The 22,555-nt window shown below is 31.7% G+C and overlaps 3 protein-coding genes across 8 annotated transcripts in view; 1 reads left to right on the plus strand and 2 right to left on the minus strand.

Moving 5' to 3' along the window:
* LOC134684548 (uncharacterized) overlaps positions 1–11,623 on the minus strand; it is a 30,762-nt gene extending 19,139 nt beyond the window's left edge. The window contains exon 1 of one of the 3 annotated variants that reach the window (XM_063543848.1): positions 11,531–11,623. The gene's annotated coding sequence lies outside the window, so the exon portion shown is untranslated. Of the gene's footprint in view, positions 1–842; positions 970–2,707; positions 2,882–11,530 lie in introns of those variants that run through there. The other 2 variants (XM_063543862.1, XM_063543854.1) reach the window with 2 other exon arrangements.
* Positions 2,873–22,555, plus strand: part of LOC134684518 (FERM domain-containing protein 4A-like) — a 74,079-nt gene continuing 54,396 nt past the window's right edge. Inside the window, exon 1 of one of the 4 annotated variants that reach the window (XM_063543836.1) lies at positions 2,873–3,025. Coding sequence is in view for 3 of the 4 variants with exons in the window: in XM_063543824.1 (XP_063399894.1) it covers positions 13,904–14,161 (258 nt within the window). In the remaining variant the exon portion in view is untranslated. Of the gene's footprint in view, positions 3,026–13,786; positions 14,162–22,555 lie in introns of those variants that run through there. The other 3 variants (XM_063543824.1, XM_063543811.1, XM_063543817.1) reach the window with 3 other exon arrangements.
* Positions 3,985–5,094, minus strand: LOC134693645 (uncharacterized). The gene has a single exon (XM_063554551.1). It carries the CDS (start codon positions 5,092–5,094, stop codon positions 3,985–3,987), a length of 1,110 nt encoding a protein of 369 aa, XP_063410621.1.

Below are 22,555 nucleotides of genomic sequence, written 5' to 3' on the forward strand. Positions count from 1 at the left end.
CCAATAATTTTTTTACAGTCATGTGTATAAACAAAAAATCAGGTGAAGAAAAAAAGTTTAATTCTAGAAATTTTTTGGCTCCAGATGTTAAAGCAAACTGATTAAAGACAAGGAACCAATCAATTGCTGGAAAATCTTAGTTTTATTGTCATTTTAACAAGCATTATTATTTTGCAATGGCAGGTATTTTGAGAACATTAACATTGATTTTGACTTAATTTTGGAATAATAAGTTTATCATATAGGTTAAAAAAAAAATTTGAAACAATTTTATGTTAGATATTTTTAAAAATGAAATAATCTTTGTTTTAAATTTTTTACTAAGATAAGTTTTATTTGGTTGAATCCTTTTCAGACATGTATGGAACTTACTCCCTTTCCAGGTAACTGTGCTGTAGACAAATCTTAAAAAAATCATATTTTACTCAAAAATTAACTATTGCATATGTAGTCATTGTCTTCATGATTTCTTAGAATTTTATTATGCGAGATATGTCTAATATGTGGGTGCATTGTAGAGTTTGGATCCTCTTTTACAATAACTTATAAGTGCAATATAAGATAAAATTCAAAGCTGTGAATTTTTGAAGGCCAAGCTTATTTTTTCTACAGAAACAGATAGATAACCTTCAAAATAAAGAAAGGAAAATTGTTCATTAATTTTTCTTCTTTTAACATGATAAGAGTTGTACTTGGTCTCATCCTTTGTTTGTTCTTTGAAATTGTCCCTTTGCTTTAGGTATTAGCGTTTGTAAGAGTTATTTTAAATGTCTATAAAATGTGCAACATATTGTCTTAATAGATATATAAGAAGATATGACATGAGTGCCAATGAAACAAACCTCCATCCAAGTCATTACTTGTAAAAGTAAACCATTATAGGTCAAATTACAGTCTTCAACACATAGCCTTGGCTCACACAGAACAGCAAGCTATAAAGGACCATTGTAAAACCATTCAAACTGGAAAACCATAAGTTCAATCTACTAGTATATTAAAAAAAAAAAGGAAACAACAAACACTGTGACTTATGTGATTACCACATCAACAAAGGACAACTACTGAACATTAGATTCCTGAGTTAGGACAGGTACAAACAAATGCAACCAGTTTAAACCATTTAATAGGTACCAACCTTCACCCTTAGCTGAAACAAAAGTGTAACATCACAACCAAGGGTGTGGAAACGGTCATATATGCCAGACTTGACTGATTTGGAAATATTTTAATGCCATGGATAAATAAACCAAAACTGTGGAAGACATTTTTTTAATTATTTGGCAGTTATTTATTTTTCCTCCTTCACTGTAGCTGGGCATATCATATTGTTAGTACAATACTCCTAGACCTAAGCTAAATAAGCCATTGAGCTTAGGTAGCACTTCTTCATTTCAGTCTGTTAACACGCTTCCTTGTTAAACAGAGGTCAAGGGTTTGAGTCTTAGAGGAGACAAAGTAATTGAGCAAAAAAAAAAAACCCAGCCTCTCTACATGTATTTACATTTGGCACTCAAGTAAAAAAAAAACACAATGGTTAGAGAGGAGTTCTAGCTAAGATGTCACATGTCAGAGTCATAAAGGTATAAGGACTCTTGAGGTGAGGGAAATTTGACAGAATCCCTTCCCTTTATCATAAGATACTTAGTCAGCCTTTTAAAAGTAGTAAAGCTAAGGAAGTACATCCTTAGCTTAGTTGGTAAAGCGCTGCCTATAACATAAAGGTTTCAGGTTTGAGTCAAGGAAGAGACAAATTGATTTTGTAGAACCGTGTGCTGTGGTTATAGTATTTTCATAATATATTAAATGAGAAAAAAACCCGTTTAGTAATATGATAAAAAATCATTTGAAAGTTCTGTCTGTGTCAGTACTTGTCTCAGGCACTTGTCTCAAAAAAAAATGCCTATATACCTTAATATAACACAAGGTACTTAACTAAATTTATTGAATAATGACACCCAGTCCCAAATTCCCATTATTTTTTTTATTTCTCGGTTGTCAAACCTACTTAAACTTAATATACCGTAAATCTAAATTGATTTATCTACACAATGGTATATGACACGACTATCATTGTTGTCGGGAGCATTAGTAGCAGGCCTCAGAAGTCGGTCAATGGGATGTTTTTTTGCATTCGTCTCAAACTTTGGCAACACCCAGCCCGCAGTGATTAGATTATTATAAAAAATTATTAAAATAAAAACTGTCAGCTTCCCTCTGACTATGAATTATTACCTTTATTGTAAATTATTTACAGATTATGTGAAACAAACCCAAATAAGTTTATTATGAAACACATGTGTACACAAGGACACTAATGTAGAGTTATAAATTGACCAAAATTTCTTACATTTATTTTTGGCCAGACAATTGACCAATGAGAAACCAGTATAAAATAACATGCGGACTGGGTGTTGCCAAAGTTTGAGACGAATGCAAAAAAACATCCCGTTGACTGACTTCTGAGGCCTTCTTCTAATGATCCCGACAACAATGATAGTTGTGTCATATACCATTGTGTAGATAAATCAATTTAGATTGACGGCATATTTGACAACCTAGAAATAAAAAAAATAACGGGAATTTGGGACTGGCTGTCATTATTCAAAAAAATTAGTTAAGTAACTTATGTTATGTTAAGGTATATAGGAAATTTTTTTTGAGAGACAAGTGCCTGTGGTACTTGTGCTAAAAAAAAGTTTTTGAATACCTCTCTAAACAGATTTAGTGCTATTTCAATACCTGCCTAAAATAAGTCGGTACAGCTACAGGATATGGAAAGTTATCAGACAAAACCCTGTCTAAATACAGTTATAATTTTTAACAGTGTGTTTATTTAGGTTTGGCCATGTGTGCCAAACCGAAACCGCATAGTGAAAGTACAGAAAGCGCATGACAAACCGGAAACTGGAAAGACAATTGCAAATGGCGGAGAAAATTTAGACTTCCAAGTTAAATGACACGGTTTACCATAAAGTACACAATGTTTCCAGGATAACTAACACGCTTGTGCCCAAAACTTATCATAGTAAGTATTCTGTCCTCTTTAGTTTATAAAGCAGCGGGCTTAAACTTCAGCTATGATTAATGCGATGATTCACATTTCGATTTCCGTTTGTCAACAAGCTCAGGTCGCCACTAAATCCGTTGTTACAATTATTTAAGTCTCTATTTCCTTTCTAACAAGTGCTTATATATATGAAGACGTTAAACATTTTAGTAAACTTCAATTGACATGACAAACTTTACATGATTTAATGCCGTTTATTTAAAATAAAATGCAAAGTTCTACAGTAAATATCATCACAGAAAGACTAAATTTTTCCAAAGAATGCAAGATATATATAACATTTGTTATTTGTTTTTATTTTCAAATACATTATACAATTTATAAACCTGACCTATATAATGTTGACATGCTACGAAAGTGCATGTGAATGCAGTATAAAGACTAACCACAGTATGCATTCACTAAAACTAAAAATGTCAGTTATTTGAAAAAGAGATTTTTACTAAACACCTTATCGCTATTTGTCCGCCAATACTGGAAATCCCACAGGTTCCTGTAAAATTTTAGCGTCACAATACAAAATATCTGACGCTACCATGGAAAAGTGATCGTTGTTTGATGTCAATAGTTCAAGCAGACAGATTCTGGGGTCAGCATTGAATAGCAATTAGGTGTACATGTACATGTATGAGTATGAAGGATAGTTTCACATTTCGATAAAGTCAGTTTTTAAAATTTAGTTCAATGCTGTTTTCTAGAAATGACTAGTGCTATTATGTTTATTATATATATAAGTTATAAATTGAACTAGAATTAACCCATCAACTTTAAATCTTCTTTAGTCTTTAGTATGCGTCATCTTGACACTGATTTTCTCATATGTACTTTGGTCACTTGCGCGTTTGTATACATTAATCACGTTTGTATTTTCTCTTTGTACTTTCACTTTAATTTAGGTAGGCGCTGTTGATACTGATTTATAAAAACAAATGATCAAATCTTCGAGTATCGTCTATAAACTCGGAAACTGCATATTGTATGTCTGCACTGGCTTCGGTGTTAAGTAATTCTTCTAGATCTAGATTAAGTGTTCCTGTTTTGAAATATATTGACTGGCGGAGTTTTTCTCTATCCAAACTGTAATTGTCACAAGATAATAAAAAATGTTCTACAGATTCTATTTCTCCGCAAGTACATTTGTTGTCTTCTACATGTCTGTTAATGAAATGTTGATACCCCTTTAGTTTGGAGTATCCTGATCTGAGACTGTTTTGTATATTGAAGTGTTTTTTTGATGGGAAGTCGAGTTTGATTCTTTTTGATGCATCTGGGTGATGATTAAAAAATCTTCTCCCAACCTCACTAGATTCCCATTGTGTCTTCCATTTTTTAATGACTGATGTTCTCGCCGCTTGTTTGATGTCTTGTTTTGTTTTGATTGAAGACATTTCCTTCCTATTATCTGCTTCTTTTGCCGCTGCTTTTGCCAGACGGTCAGCCTGTTCATTTCCCTCTATATCAGAGTGCCCCGGTGTCCAAATGATGTTGATACTAAAACCCTTTTGTTCCAATTTTATTTTCCTGTTTTTGATTTCTTGTATGGTTTTGTGATAATTTTCTGATTTCCAATTTAAGGTTATAATGCCTATGGCGGATTGGCTGTCAGAGTATATGTTAAGTTGTTTAACATTGCGATAATTATAATTGTCTATTTTTTCCAGCACAAGTTTAATGGCTACTAGTTCTGCTAGTAGTATTGATCCTCTGTTTGATACAGGGTACTGTATTGTTTCCTCTTCTTCATTATTGTATATAATGGCTCCTGCACCACAAGGCCCAGGATTTCCTATGCATGAGCCATCTGTGAATGCCACTGTTGTATTTGGAGGAAGTTCTTCTAATTGTTGTTTTATAAGTCTTTGTCCTTCAATGGCTTGTTCACTGGTTCTTGTTTTGGAACTTCCCAATGTGGTCCAGTACTCCGGTGCCCTTCTTATTGCACACATGCCACGACATTCATATTGCTGTTCAATATTATTTACTTCAATTGATGTTTCCTTTTTCATATCATCTGCCTGTAGTATCATTTTTCCAATTGGAGAGATGTAAGTTTCCGGATTAGATTCTGTTTTCCAGTTTTCTAGCTTTTTCTTAATTGGGACTGTTGTAAAAGATGAGGTAATTTTTGCCAATTCTCTAATTTATCTAATTCTCTAATTCTTCTGTGTCATTTATTATTGATACATGTACCTTTATCTTTCTTGCATGCATTTCATGCTCCAAGTTTTATAACTGTCAAGTCATCTGGTATTGGGTAGCAATGTTATTTTACTTTATGTTTGGTACAAAGGATCCTAGATATTTTGAAACTTTGGTGCAACTGAGTTAAGGGACAGGACACAGTTGTTGTGCTTAATACAGAGTTCTTTTATTTAAAAAAAAATGTAGTCCCATGTAATTTATTTACTTGTAAAATCAAAATTTGTAAGAAAAGATTTCTTCATCCATCAAGATCTACATTTATAGTAACTTTTCATGTTAATATTTGATTATAAACATAAAACATCAAGCTCAGTCTAGTAATACAATTAAAATATATGTAATATTCCCTATCTATGAATGAATCTAAATCAGAATAATTCAAAACACATTGCCAAATAGTTCATTGTAAAACTAGTATACATGTATATCTGTACAGGGATTGCACAAGCAGTATACTTAGTGAGGCGAACAAATTACTTTCCTCTCCGTCGATACGCTTTTTCCAAATGTCAAAAGCAATATTTACTCCACATGATGTGTTGTTAAAAAAGATTCAACTTTTACCAAGTTGACGGAACAGCAATGTTTATGCCCCACCTAGGGATGTAATTATATATGATTTTCATTCTGTGTCAGTGTGTGTTCATTTGTCAGTTTGTTAGTCCATTTGTCTGTCCTACTCCAGGTTGAAGTTATTTGTGAAGGACTCAATATTTTGATGAGTTGAAGCTGAACAATTTGAATCTTAGTATAAATACATGTACCTAGGTGTGAATTGAACAATATATATAATATATAGTTTAAAGAAATATGTAGTAAAAACCCAATATTGTAGGACTGCAAACCAGTGAACACTTCCCTTTCAAATTACACAGAAGAAAGAGAAGTACTTTATATAAAGTATTTATATTATTATATTATTATAAATCTTACCACTTCTCCCTTTCAATTTTCTGAAAGAAAAGTAGCTTCTGCCTATGTGCTATGATTTTGAAGAAGTGTGATTATGAGCTCTGCCTGTATTTGCTGTTGTAAATATATAATACATTTTGTATCAGTATATTTGTAAATACTGTCTTTGTGTCTGCAAATATAACTTTTGGACAAAGCATATACATGTATATATACAGGAATAGTGAGGTTTGTCAGATAATTTCAAATGCTGCAATATGAAAGCATTGCAATTGTAGATGATACGACAGTTGGTGCTTTTATCAGTTGTAGTTATCTCCCTTTGAACATTTAAAGTTTTGATTCTCAAGACTCAGCAGACATTTTTTAGTAAGCAAGGTAATTTTCATTGGCATTCTTTTATAGAAGAACAAGGCTTAAATTAAAATATTGTTTGTTTGCCCTTTACCAACCGACCCTATAAATTCGTTCTGCCTAAAAATCTTTTATTTGTATTTACCAGCAAGATTTTATTTTATATTTTTGTTCCTACCAAAAATCTTATATTTGTATTTCCCGCTCAAAACTTTTTACCGGAATCCTCGGGTTTTATCTTTAATGTATAAGGTCCATTTTGTTGGTATCACCTGAGCGCAGGGTTTCCCCTGGGTCAATTATTTTTTTCGCCACCTCTTTCGCCAAAACAATATATTTTTCGCCACTTTATTATTTTTTTCGCCAAGTAACACAAATATATATTTCTTATAAAATTTTCCTTTTTTTCCAGCACCACCCCCCCCCCCCCCCCCTCACCGCCCAAATAAGAATTGTTTTTTCAACAAAATGAAGCATCTTATCACTTGGAATTGATCCCTCGTGTAAGGTGTAGTCATTACATTGAAGGGTTACTCTCATGCCAACCTTTTGGATATATTTCATAACGACAGTTTTCTTTTCTAGACCATCGTAAATAAGTAAAACTTTATGCTTGAAACATGTGTGTAACTGAAACGGATTTAAAGTACCCACTCAAATCAATGATCTATATGAAAGTTAAATGATAAAGTTTTAAATCAGACCCTTTCTTGCTTTGAATATTTTTCGTCATAACAACAATTTTCTTTTCTGGACTATAATTAAAAGAAGGAGAAGAAGCGTAAAAATTTTGCTTCAAACACATGCGTTGCAAAGTTGTTAATAAATCCCTTTTGTGACATGTGACAGAAGCCATTTAACCATAATTTCATTTTGTAATATCATACAATCAACACCTTTATTAATTAGTCCTTTGATGTCGATAGCTTTGAATGAAATCAGCTGATTATTGATTTTCTGTCAAAATCTTAACGAGTTCAAGGTGAATTCCGAGTCTGATCGGTAAAGTCAGAGAAACCCGTAAAAAGTAAATAAACAAGATGGCTGAAAATAAATCGTTTTATATATTTCTTTCGCCAAATTCTTTCGCCAATGACGAATTTTAATCGCCACAATTATTATTTTTTCGCAAATTGCGAAAATGGCGACCGCCAGCGGAAACCCTGCCTGAGCGTTTGACATGAACACTTGCATTTGAAGTTTCAAAGCATTTGTTTGAAATCGATGTTGAACGCTTCCTGAAATCATGATATGACGTACGTTATTCTGTACCTTTATACTTAAAAGAGCAGGGTTCATTTACAAAAAAGTTTGTTTGATACAAAATTATCAACGTGTGTACAATTAAACTAATTTGTAAAAGGACGTTGTACTCTATGTAGGGATGGCCTTTTGTGATCCGCAGATCAGGATGATTATGTTAACAATGCCGCTATATTATTTATATCTGACATGAACAAAAGTCACCAAATCCTGTAAAGTGGAGTATATCTGGCAGTAAAATCGCCAAGTTTTCCATACAGATCATTTATAAATGTGATATAAAATACGAGACAATAGAGTTTTAAGTTTTGTAGCATTTTTATTGGAAACAAAGGAACACACGAAATTTTTAACAATCTAGGGACTTTTTCTACTAGTAATGTATGTCTGCTCTGACATATCTTACCAGTACAAAGTTATCTTTTACAGAAAAACTTAAGGTAAGTGTACAAGGTACGTAGTACAGAATATAAGTGCAAGTTCAAACTCTTCAAAGTTCCAGGCATATAAACATTGAAGATATGCGGCACAGCTCTATTTTTTGATATTTGAAAACAAAATAGTAGTGCATATGAACTAGCTTCACATTCTACTTGATATTTTTTTTTTCAAAACAAATAAATAGTCCCAGAAAACTTATTTGCAAAAACAAAACGGACAAAAATGTCATTATGCAGATTTTGTATCTTTAAAATAAAATATTATACCTACCTGCCTACCTATAACAAATAATATACCGAGCCAAGTTATTTTTTTTGGGGAAAAAAATAAAATATTTTACCTACCTTCCTACCCTGTTTCAAAACATAGGGTCGGAAAAGGGCAAACAAACAATATTTTAATTTAGGCCCAACATAAGTCACCTTGTTGTATGTGCCATGAAAGAGATATATTATATCGATGGATTTATCCAATAGGACTTAAAATAACTGTAAATGTTGTCCATTTTTAGAAATAACTGTATCCTAAGATTCCTTACATAATTGATAAATGAAATTATTTATGATATATACATTGTATGTATACAATCAGAAAAAGACAATTTCAACTTTGCCATACCTAACTTTCCTCTTTGTCAAGATTGAAACATTTTGCAGTGAAAGCAAAACATAGCTATCATATTTTCTATTGGTGTAGGTTTAGTTTGAAGACAGAAGTTATTTAACACATCAACCCTTAATTATAAGTTGAATTTTTGTAAATTACTTCGAGTATAATAATCAGTGATGACTTTGAGAATGACTTTGCATTTATAAGTCCCTGTTCTGTTGACAGGCAATACATAAAAAGTGCAGGCTGAAGCAAACAAGATGTACAAAAATGTACCAACACATCTGGTTTACAATTATTGTGACTGATCCCTGAATTACAGAAACAAGCATGCCTTCATGATCAGTACATGTGTACTTAACACTACATTTCACATGACTCATTGTCTTGTGTCAAAGCTTCATCATTTGACAGTTACACAAACTAGTTTTTGTCTTTATTGATTATTGATTAAACAATATGATGAATTCATACACATGTTGTTATGTAGTTTGTTAATGGTCAATACTTTTTCAAATCTATATATTTTTTAATACTTTATTGCCTTAGTAACAACGTAATAACAAAGTCGTACGATGTATTATTCCTTCGTCACAGTCCAAGTATGCACAACAGCTGGTGTAAATTTATATGTATATATAATGTATCGATCAAAATAAGGTTATTTCTTGCATTTTACAAGTACAAGTATAAACCAATGTATAAACACTGAATTGGAATAGAACATTAAAAGCAGATTCGAAATATAAGACTGCTTTACAGCAATTCTAAGATTGCAGTCTTTAAAGGCTGTAATAATTGTTCAATAAATCAAATGAAATAAAAATAGTTTAGCAATTGATTGCACACATATATAACATTTAAAGTATAGTTTAATCCTTTAAGTTTAATGCAAAAGAGCATGGTTCTTATCTTGATCTTGAGAAAGGTAGCTTCTTTGCCTTTCCAGTTTTGTTGTCTGTATTTGCATAAGGTACTATAATCTGTATCTTCTTTTTGAAGAGATGTATTTTGGCTTTTAAAAAAATTGTCTGGGTTTCTTACAGCTTTTGTGTCATTGTAAAGGTTGCTGTGTTATAGACACATATACCTTGGTGTATGCAGCAACCCAAAACAATCACTTTGCAAGTATGCAGTTTTACCCTTTTCTGTCCATTCATACATTGTACATTTTGTAATTCTGTACGTCCCATTAGACCCAATGTTGGTTTCCAATCACTAACTTTAGTTTGCCTCAACCAAATATTATGAAACTTATGCTTAATGCTTATTACCACAAAATACAGATCAAGTTTGGATTTTGGTGACACTTTAATTGTTTTAGTGTTATGCCCCTTTATAGATGGAAAAAATGCTGAATTTTTAGATTCATAACTTTAATTAATGAAGTTTGCCTCTACCAAATGTTATGTAACATTATGCAGGATGCTTTAACATTATCACAAAACACAGATCAAGTTTTAGTTTTGATGGCAACACTTTAAGCATTCTAGAGTTTTGCCCCTTTAATCCTTTATTAATAGAAAAACTGAAAAAGTTTTAGTTTCGAATCTCTAACTAAGGTTTGCCTGAATCAAATATTATGAAACTTTACACAATACTTAAGATTATTACCACCAAACTCAGATCAAGGACAAATTTTGGTAGCATCACTTTTATCGTTCTTCAGTTATGACAAGCTAACATGATGGCCATCCTTAAATACATGTAACTTATAAAAGTCTCCTTAGAACCTAGCTGCAATGATGTAATGATGGTGAGATGGTAAGGCTTCAACTCCCCACTGCATGTAGAACTTACAATATATTTACTCTTGTAGCTGTTAGTAACCAGAGAAGTTATTTTCTAATTATTATTACCATGACAAATAAACAATAACGTTTGTCTTGAATAAATAATGGATATTTGTTTCGTTTATATATATTTAAATTTATAAATATCATGAGAAATTATATCATCACTTCTACTCGACCTTGAAAATGTTGGTATTATTCCAATCGGTATGCTGATGGGTATTTAAATGTTAATATATTGCAAATCAATGAAGTTTTTGTGGTTTCATCAATAATTTTCTACTTTCACTGACCTGGAGATAGAATATTGTTTAAATACCCTTGTTTCAATCAATGACTTAACAAATGGAGGGATGTAAAAATTGAAAACCTTTTAAAAAGTGTGTATATTTCAAAAAGACAAATGATTTTGATATAAAAAATATTAAAATTTATATGCCTTACAGCAGCTTATTGAAAGGACGATCAATTATGCATTTGCAATCTTTTCTTGAAGCACAATATAAAAGGATAGAATTACAATGTACACATTGATAGCTCTTTTACTGAATGATCTGTGGAACATATTGAAATTTCTATATTGATTTGTAAATAGGGCAATGGTATTTTAATCTGTTCAAATAAGAGGATTCTATTTTGTGTCATGAGGCTTCAACAGGGGGAAAAAACTTCATAGGGTGCAGGATTTTCCTCGCTGTGTTGAAGACCCATTGGTGGTCTTTGGCTGCTTTCTGCTCTTTGGTGGGGAAGATGTCTCTTGGACACATTCCTCATTTTCAATCTCAATTTTAAGTACATGTACAAAACATATATATAATAGAAACATGACAAATAATAATAAATGATTATTTAATAGTGATGTAATACACAATATGACACCATTTCTTACCTGTAAATCTTCTTAACCAATATATCCATTAATCATACATATTTTCTGTTGGGATTTACATTTTAATATTTTATCATGTTGATCGCTAAGAATGGAAAAGTAGGAACGGTCTTGTTATATAGTTGTGTGTTCAAGCTTGGGAGTTTGTAAATAGTATAATCTAAATTGATGCCATAATATTTACGAGAAGTAATAATTTCTGGAAAGGAAATGAAATTATGAAATTTGTTCAAATATTTGTCAAAAATAAGGAAGTTTTGGAATGGTGCCTTTGTATAAGAACATGTTTTGAAACTATAGAGGAACTATTTCTGCCTGTTTGGACAAGTCTTCGTAGATTATTCTCAACAGTTGATGTTTTTATGTGAAATATTTTTACCTTCTATCAGGTAACAGGAGAAAGTGTTTATAAGATAATTACGATATCATATGGTCAGTAATAATCATTGAAACCCTTGAGGAAGATCTAAGAAGCTCAATTTCTTGCATTATATACACAGGAAGTGGTGAAATTTACATCATAAGATGATTTGCAGTTAACCTTTTGGCAGCTAAGATCATTTACAGATCACCTGGTGGGTAAATTATCCATCAGAAACCTAGTGAAATGTTTTTTATGGTGTTATTTAAATTTTGTGTAGTAAGCTAAAAGTCATTAAGATATCAATTGTAAAAAAAAGTGTGAGTTTGTTAAATAAAAATTCCTTCAATGCAGAAAGATGGAGAGATAAGTAGTTACATCAATTCATACTTGTGTTAACAGGTGGAATTTCAAACAAGAGGTATATTGTACACTTCATTGAAATCTTTGCTCTCGAAAAAGTTCCAATTTGTTTTTCTTGATAAAAAGCTGCATGACTTGGAAATGTGACAAATGGAAAAGAGCTAATTTGCTTGATGACCATAGTTTTATTGAATAGAAGATCTTACTGGGAATCTAGTATTCATCATTTTAATGAGATTAAATGAAAGGTGATCTGTCAGAAGGCTTTGGTATTGTCACGGTATGTCCTAATATTGTAACAATTTCATCTAGTGATAAGGATCTTAGTCTTATTTGTTGTGTATTCACTTTTTAAATAGAAATCTGTGTAGGCTTGGAGATTTTAGAGTAGTGATGTTGAAATTTTTTCAATTAAGTTGGAATTAGTTTACCAATAGTGGAGATTGTGTGAGAAAAATACTGAAATTTCCATCACAATTGCAGGAAGGCTAATGACTTTCTTACTTGGATCTCATTGTGAAGTATACTGCTTTATTTAGTGTTAAACAGCTCCTTTTGTTAAAATTATTGAACATGAAAATTGAGCACATGGTTTAGAATTAATTGATATTGACAAATCCATGTTATAATTGATCAGGAAATCAACATTGCTTGAATGGAAATAAATGTCAGAATCATTGACTTGAAAAGAGCCGTCAAGGTAGCATATGTATAAAAAGACATACCATTACAAACGATTATTAATTAGTTTGTACATGGATTAAGGATGCTCGTTAACATGATGAATGTGAAATCAATTGATGAACTACACCAGAGACTATAAAATCATTCCAGGAATATTTCGTGAAAGCATGGAACCTTCTTTCAATTTGGACATTTTTTTCGCTCGAAAAGATATTTGATGGAACCTATATATGTTGTGATAGTTAAGAAAGTTCATAGAGTGAACACTTCATATTATATTTTTATTAATGAGTGTTGCTGATATTTTCTACTTGAAAAGTGCATAACATATACATCTATAATTATATGGGGGAAATTATTTCAGCATTGGGTAATAAACCATAAAAGTTTAGTATATATGAAAGAAATACCTTGTGAAAATTCAATATATTTTGACATAAACAATTGAAATATAAGTGTGATACAATCAAACCAATATATAACTATATTGACTGTCTAAAGGTGTAATATATAAAATACAACAGACTTTTATGAATGAGTGATTACTTCAAACACGGTTTTTATCTAGTTTGTAACAATCAGGTTACATTACAAAAGAAATGAAAGAAAACTAATAAGTGAAACAGTTGTGAAAGTGAAATTCCAGCATAACTGATCTAGGCGTTAGTAAATAGAAATATTTATTTCTTCATAATTATATTTTGAAAAACAAGTGGATTTTAAAGTGGTAAATATAATTGCTCCTTAGTGGTTGTCAATTTTGTTGACTCCTTGAAATTGGTGTTATGATATTTTAGTTTTTTTCATATTAAGGAAGATGTTTTTTATATTATTTGATGGGAATTTCATATAAACAGATTCAGTTTATGGTTAACAGATATGTGAACTATCTGTTTAAAAATCAGCAATTCGTGCAGATATCATAAACAGATTGTCACTCATAGTGGGAAAAATTTTCTTTGAAAATGTCAACAAAATCAAGCAAGTCAAACAAGTCTAACAAGAAAGTGGGATTTGTGGAAGATGACAAACCATGTAAATCTAGAGAATCAAGAAGTAGATTCAGGAGTCGGAGTGGTCGAGAGAGACGGTCAAAGTCTGAAGTGTTAGTCTCAAATAAGGAAAACATTCCTAAAAAAAGGGAGCGAAGTTTAGTTTCTATGGTTCGTGATGGAGGAAGAAACTCAGTCAGAAACCTTGTCAGACTTTTTGAATCTAAAACAGTAAGTAGTAAAAGCATGTAGATTAAGACTTATTAAAATTTTAAATGCCACAGAAAAGTAACAAAAAAAAGTTGGACATTCAATTATATAAAAGTGCAGATGTCAAGTAAAGTACAGTTCCTTATTAATAAAAAGTCAGACCAGATACATTTGTAAGTTTTAAAAATCCAAATCTACAAATAATATGCTGAGTCTTTGAACAATGATACCGAATGAAGGAATGTTTTGAATGTACATCTTTCATTCTTTTTTATAAGACAAAAAATCAACCTCAAATTGTAAAAACCAACAACTCAAAGATAAGTTTTTAACAAAATTACATATAATTTGATGAAAGTCGGCAGGTATGAATTGGTGAAGCAGATCTGCGTCAGATTAACAGTTTCGTTCTTTTGATGTGTGGTATTACTGCTACATCAATTTGTGCTATTTTTTGCTATTTATCCTACTATTTTTATGTCTGATGAGAATACAGGAATTTCTTTGTTGGTTTAGATCAGTTTGTTTCATGAGGCTTTTTATTTGGAGCACAGAAGCATCATACACAATTGTCTGTGTTGAGATATTTTCAGTGCCAAAAAACTGCTTACAAATCAACCGAACCACCTTACACAGTAAGAGTGCAGTTGTAAATTGTAGTACATTACTGTAGCTGTATAGTATTTGAAGTAAATTAACAGAAATTAATGTTTGGTAGAACAGGGTGAAGCCTGTAAAACTAGATATCTTTTGTTGATGGATGGGGAATATAAGATCAGAATCTGAGAGGTTATGAGAAGTTAGAACTTTAACAACTCTTGTTTTGGAGTAACTAGATTGGTCAGTTGAAAGGCAAAATTTACAAATCCATCTAAAAGTCCTTGTTTAACAATGACCATCACACATATTTTGATTTTTTCCCCATCATCTTCAGGCTTGGGACATGCACATCAACCCTCTCCTAACCTGGGTTAGTGGCTTAAGAGCTAACTACAAAAAAAGATAAGTTGAAAAAAGCTGAACTCAATGGATTGATATACATTGTCTTTTCTCAACACATATTTAATTTGTTAATCTGCATTTCTTCTTATTTATACACTTAATTATTTTTTAACAGACTTTTTAAAGAATTTAATGTGTACACCTCACATTTTAATACAATGTAGTTATACATATTGATATTGATATCTCCCTTTGCCAAACTGGATTGTTCAGTGATAATCCGAAGGGGTCACATACTTTTTGTCTGCTACAGTCCTGACCAAAAGAAATCATAGTTGATACTTCAACACTCTCTTCTGCAGGAAATGAAACTTTCAACCTCCAGTTTTGGATTCATTATTACCAATATTGATTTGATTTCTGCGGATTCTCATTGCCCAACAAGGTTGTCATACAGTTCTTTATTGTGTTTTCTTAAATTTGTGATATCTACTAAACTCATGCTTATTCGTAGACTTAGTCAAGTGTATGATTTTGTATTCAAAATACATAAAATTGGCCATATTGGATTTTTTTTTGTGGCTACATATCTAAATTTTGTTTATATACTTATATCTTTCACTATGCAGGGTTTGAAATTAGCAGGGGCCCACAGGCCAATGACCCCTAAAATTTGGTGTGGACTACTTAAATTTCTGCTTTTCTTGTATAGGACTATACATACATGACATATATAATATATATAATATGTATACATATTATGTGAGTCATAAAATTTAAGCTACCATTGCAAAAGTTACAGTTCTGTCCCTGCTATGCCAAGTTTCATGCTTATACCATAAAGTGATCAATTATTCTTATATCCGCTGGACTACGGGAGGAAGGGAAATGATCACAAATAACTATCAAATGAAAAGCTAGACTACACAACAGAACCAAACCTCCGCAGATTGTTCTGCAGGAAGAGAGGATATGCAGTTTTACTATTTTAAATTTGAACATATATTTATTATTTATTTCTGATGATGCTAAAAGGCAAACAGGAAATATAGGAGACATATGTCCTCTATATCATGTATATATATATACCTTCTACAACGAAATTTGTTTGACATGCACATGTATAAAAATTGCGGTTTTTATCCAACGCAGTCATAGGTTTGAACGTAGTTTTCAATTTAGACTCGTTTATATTTTTTGTTTGGGCATGTATCATATTTTCCCTCCGGTTTATATGATCCGTTCATCCTATATATTGACTCTTAAAATTCAAGAGTTAATCTAAAAATGAGGGTACTTTCTCTAAAAATGAGGGTGCTTTTTATATGGCCTTCCAAATACCGTTTCGATCCCTAACATCACTGAAGAGACATTTATTGTCGAAATCCGGATATGGTGTACTAAAGAAATATTGACACCGAATGTTTGTGGCACAACATCCTGTCCACAAGTTAACAAATTTTTTTTCTGTGACGTATTAAATTTATAATAAGATCCATTTTGTTACAACCTGTGATCAATTTTATTTGGCAATCGCCAATGGCAGTCAGCAGGGTTAAAGAACATCAGTTGTTCAACCTGTTAGTCAAATGCGTTTTGTTTAAATATACTTTTTCACTCTTTTGGTCTTTTGGAAAATGTTGTTTGTGCTGTTTTTAGACCCTTCTACAACGAAATTTGTTTGACATGCACGCGAATAAAAATTGCGGTTTTTATCCAACGCAGTCATAGGTTTGAACGTAGTTTTCAATTTAGACTGGTTTATATATATATATATATATACACAACTCGTCTAAACATCAACCCAACAATGTTAGATCTGTAAATTTGCTTTCGCAAATTTTTGGTTCTTCATTCGCCAATATTCGAACCCATGCTACTGTGATATCGTGACACCAAATCGCCTGCACTGCAGCCGTCCCGCTAGACCACACAACCACCTGGGCTCTCAAAAAAAGAGCTTTCGCTGGCCATGTGTTACCTTTCCACGTCAGTTTTAATCTAGCGGCGTAATACAGTACATGATATATAAGGCATGAAGATGTTATTGTTACAGATCAGCTAAATTGTCTATAGTAAAGGATCCTACAAATTAATGTAAGATACAGTCACAGTATATATATATATATATAGGAGACTCAAATCTGTATTTGTTCATATTAATATTGGCACTAATGCCCTAATGGCTTGTTAGCCAACTGTTGAATCTGCTTATTTATGATATGATATTTCCTTTTTTCTCAGATTGGGTGGTCATTTAAATAACTAATGAAAGTTGAAACATTATCATTTAATGTTGCATTTTTTAAAGGGGCGATTTCATTTGTATGGTTTGTGTTTTTATACGACCGCAAATTTTGAAAAAATTTTCGTCGTATATTGCTATCACGTTGGCGTCGTCGTCGTCGTCGTCGTCGTCGTCGTCGTCGTCGTCGTCGTCCGAATACTTTTAGTTTTCGCACTCTAACTTTAGTAAAAGTGAATAGAAATCTATGAAATTTTAACACAAGGTTTATGACCATAAAAGGAAGGCTGGTATTGATTTTGGGAGTTTTGGTCCCAACATTTAGGAATTAGGGACCAAAAAGGGCCCAAATAAGCATTTTCTTGGTTTTCGCACTATAACTTTAGTTTGAGTTAATAGAAATCTATGAAATTTTGACACAAGGTTTATGACCACGAAAGAAAGGTTGGGATTGATTTTGGGAGTTTTGGTTTCAACAGTTTAGGAATTAGGGGCCAAAAAGGGCCCAAATAAGCATTATTCTTGGTTTTCGCACAATAACTTTAGTTAAACTAAATAGATATCAATGAAATTTAAACACAATGTTTATGACCACAAAAGGAAGGTTGGTATTGATTTTGGGAGTTTCGATCCCAACAGTTAAGGAATTAGGGGCCAAAAAGGGACCCAAATAAGCATTTTTCTTGGTTTTCGCACCATAGCGTTAGTATAAGTAAATAGAAATCTATGAAATTTAAACACAAGGTTTATGACTATAAAAGGAAGGTTGGTATTGATTTTGGGAGTTTTGGTCCCAACAGTTAAGGAAAAAGGGGCCCAAAGGGTCCAAAATTAAACTTTGTTTGATTTCATCAAAATTGAATAATTGGGGTTCTTTAATATGCCGAATCTAACTGTGTATGTAGATTCTTAATTTTTGGTCCCGTTTTCAAATTGGTCTACATTAAGGTCCAAAGGGTCCAAAATTAAACTTAGTTTGATTTGAACAAAAATTGAAACCTTGGGGTTCTTTGATATGCTGAATCTAAAAATGTACTTAGATTTTTGATTATTGGCCCAGTTTTCAAGTTGGTCCAAATCAGGATCTAAAATTATTATATTAAGTATTGTGCAATAGCAAGTCTTTTCAGTTGCACAGTATTGTGCAATGGCAAGAAATATCTAATTTCACAATATTGTGAAATAGCAATTTTTTTTTAATTAAGAGTTATCTTTCTTTGTCCAGTATAGTAAGCAAGAAATATCTGCAAGAATTTTTTTAATTGGAGTTATCTTTCTTTGTCCAGAATCAACTTAAATCTTTGTTATATACAATATACAATGTATATTCACTTTTTACTACCAACTGATAAATTTAAATAATCTTTACCATTCAGTGATAACAAGCAGTTTTTTTACATCTATATATTTTATGATGTATTTAAATGAGTAGTAATTGTTGCAAACTCCATTAGAATATTTTAATTGAAATTAGTTTTGGAATAAGGAAAGGGGGATGTGATTAAAAAATTGGGTTCAATTTTTCTCATTTGAAATTTCATAAATAAAAAGAAAATTTCTTCAAACATTTTTTTGAGAGGATTAATATTCAACAGCATAGTGAATTGCTCTAAGAGAAAACAAAAATTTTAAGTTCATTTGAATACATTCATTCTGTGTCAGAAACCTATGCTGTGTCAACTATTTAATCACAATCCAAATTTAGAGCGGAATCCAGCTTGAATGTTGTGTCCATACTTGCCCCAACCGTTCAGGGTTCGACCTCTGCGGTCGTATAAAGCTACGCCCTGCGGAGCATCTGGTTTTTCAGTGCAAAAATAGTCTGCTTTACAGTGTATACATTCATGACATTATGAATAAGTATTGCATTATATTTTTTCAGAGTTATGCATGATCATTTATATGTAACAATTTTCTTCTGTTTTTCATGTCAACAGAGTTCAAAAGTTGACATGAAAAACAGAAGAAAATCAGATTGGAAAATGGTACAAATGCACATTTCCTGCAGTAAGGTCAAGGTCACAATTTTTTCTTCAAAAAGAAGTATTTACCACACAATGAAAACTCTAGAAAGCTATATATGGCATTTGTCTTTTTTTTAATCAACATGAACAATTTGTTAAGAGCAAGTTCAAATTGTATTAAATTACAAGTTTACCCTATGGTATCAAAATTAAAAACCCAATGATGGATACATACTGATGATACATTAAGATTGTTTCTATCAATATAGACAACAGTTGAAATAAGTATTGAATATTCATCCTCTTGGCAGATTGAGAAAGATGAACACATTACAAGACAATTATTAACAGCTGTTCTTTTGAAACTTTGAAAAATCAATCATAGGGAAGGACAGGTAACAGTATTTCAGTTCTGTGGTCAATATCAATGTTAAAGGTACAATGCACAGTATACTGAAACAAGTCACATGATTTGCAAGATATGAAAGTTACAAATTGTGCATGCAGAGGTAGCAATATATATACTGTTGCCTCGTTCACACGTATCTTTAATTCAAATTGAATACGAATCGAATTCGCTAATCGCGTTTACACACTCTTCTTTTTTAATTCGAATTGATTCGAATTGGCTAATTCGCATTAGAAATACGCTTTTGTTAATCTGAATTTAAAGTTAACGACGTTAGGACAATAAAGCGAATTTGACGCGCATTCCAATTCCAATTAATTAGAATTGACGTTAGGACTATCAACGTTTCGAATGCCAATTAAACTAATTCGAATTAGTTAATGCGAATCGAATTCGAATTACGTGTGAACTCAGCAAGTATTACATGTATATATTTACACAAACATAAGATTATTGTTCAGTTTACCTTCAGTTCTTATGAGGGCTAAACTTACTTGTTGGGTCATGTATGCAGCAAAAGTGTTTGCTTATGTATAAAAAGTCAAACTGATAGTGACCACCCATGTTCTCCAGTTCACGGGTATAGGTATGTCAAAATCATTAATTTGATCATGTTGGTGAATATGTGGTTTTTGTCTTGCCTGGAGTATTGACGGAGTAAAAAAGTGAGACATAGGTATGGTGTTGGCAGTGGCGGTGTGATGGCGTCAACAATGTTTTAGTTTGTGATTAGGTGTAGTTTATGGTGTTTTGTGGGCTGTCTGTCATTTCATTGTTCTACTTTGCGGACATGGTGTTATCCAGTTTTTTCATTGTTCAAAAAAATGTATCTTCTAAATTATATGACACAAATGACAGGATACCCAAGACAAACACTGAAACTTAAATGTGAGTAAACTGTGACTTGTTGGAAATGAAAATCAAATATTGCAGGACCAAGAAAGATTTCAATGATAGTTTTTAGTTTGTACAATTAAGTATGATTGAGTTTTCTGTGGAGATTCTTCTGACCTTATTCATGTTGATATTTATAGTTGTTGGTTAGCTATAGTCATACAAAGGAAATGTCATCTTCAAAGGAGAACGTCATCTTTATCTTGATATCCGTTCATATTTTTCGTATCAATAATTAATATTTCTCTGATTCTCTGAATAAAGGAATTAGAAGTCTGAACTGACATTTTTGTGATGACCATGTGAACTTTTGCCATCATTTTGATCTTTGTCTGTTGTGTCACTGGACACTGGACATTAATCAAGCAACAATCAATATATAAGTCTGGTGTCAGAAACTTTTTGAAATATTATAGGAAACAACTTATTGGCCAAACTGGGAATTGGTGATCTTTATGATACCGTAAACCATCTTATTTTAGCAAGCGATTTATTTTCGCTAGTAGAAAAATGTTGGGAATATAAATTGCCGCAAATTTGTAAAACCAGGATTTTTCCTTACCTGACTTCATCTAGGAAACGCAATAATAGCAAAATTAAATTGCCATGAAATAGACTAGAAAGGACTAAACACAAAATAAAGTATCTGCAAAAATAAGTTGGTTTACAGTATTTAGAATAATAAAGTTTGTATAGTTTGTTCCTACCAATCAACCAACATGTCCACCATGAGTAAAAATAAAATATACCGCTAAATGGGATACTATTTTTCTCAATGTGCTTCATGCGATAAGAATGTCCTCACATCTTTCAAAAAGAATAAGGGTTATGTTTAATTTTACTTTTCCGTGACCAAGATATATCTGAAATCACTGCAAAAAAGTCTCAGCCAAATTATAGAATTTTTGAAGTAATTCAAATAAAATCATTTTAATGCAATGTTTTATTTGACTGCAGAGCTTATTAAATATGATTTATTTGACTGTGAGATACTTTGCACCTGAAGACAATGCATTTTATCTATTAATAAAAACATGAGGCACTTATCTCTCCATGTGGCTACAATAATCCACAGGAAAGAAGTCATAAAAATATATACAGTAAATTGTTTAAATCATTAAGCATCTGTATTATTAAAAACCTTCAGATATCTGGGTCATGGATGGTTTGAAGAAGATTCTGAACTCTTACTGATCACTTAACATGATGAGTCTGCAATAATGTAATCAAAATTACATTTGAAGACCTGTTCCAGTTTCAGAATAAACTTTTGCTACCACAGGCCTGATGCTAATTGCAAAAAGATAAAAAAAAAAATCCCAGAAGAAGTTTTTACAGGCTTGACCTTAGTTTTACAAGACTGGGCTGGTGGGCCTGTTTGTATTAATTGACTGCAGTTCATGTGACTAAATATGAAGAAATGATTTCTAATTACTAGTTAATTACTTAAGATCATATTAAAGTTGCAAATGTTCCATACCACCATTGTAAATGTTTGTGATTAAAACCTTGCTCTATGTAAGTGGATTAAAAGCTTCTTGATATTTTGAAGGTATTATTTTCATCATAATGATCATAAATAAGCCCATTAACCATTACCACATAATTTGTAGCTGAAGTGTGAACAGCATAGTACAATAGTATTTATGATATGGACAATACTGTTTCTGCCATAACATTTAATAAACACTGGGTTGAGTCTTTACAATCTTCTACAGTATGAGATTACAATTTGAAATTTAAAATTAAACTTGACTTTTAAAAGATTGAATGATAAGGTGTCAATGGAGCAAAGAGTTGTAGACAATTCATAAATAATGTTACAAGGTCCTTTTATATCATAATTACTTCAAGTGTTGGATTTCATAACTAACTTCTTATTAAGTTTGGCCTATTAAGATAATCAGATTATGTCTGAAAATTTTAATCAGGTCTTTATAAAAAAGACTTAAAATTTAATG

Source organism: Mytilus trossulus, chromosome 1 (genome assembly GCF_036588685.1).
Source record: "Mytilus trossulus isolate FHL-02 chromosome 1, PNRI_Mtr1.1.1.hap1, whole genome shotgun sequence".
Taxonomy (NCBI): Eukaryota; Metazoa; Mollusca; class Bivalvia; order Mytilida; family Mytilidae; genus Mytilus; species Mytilus trossulus.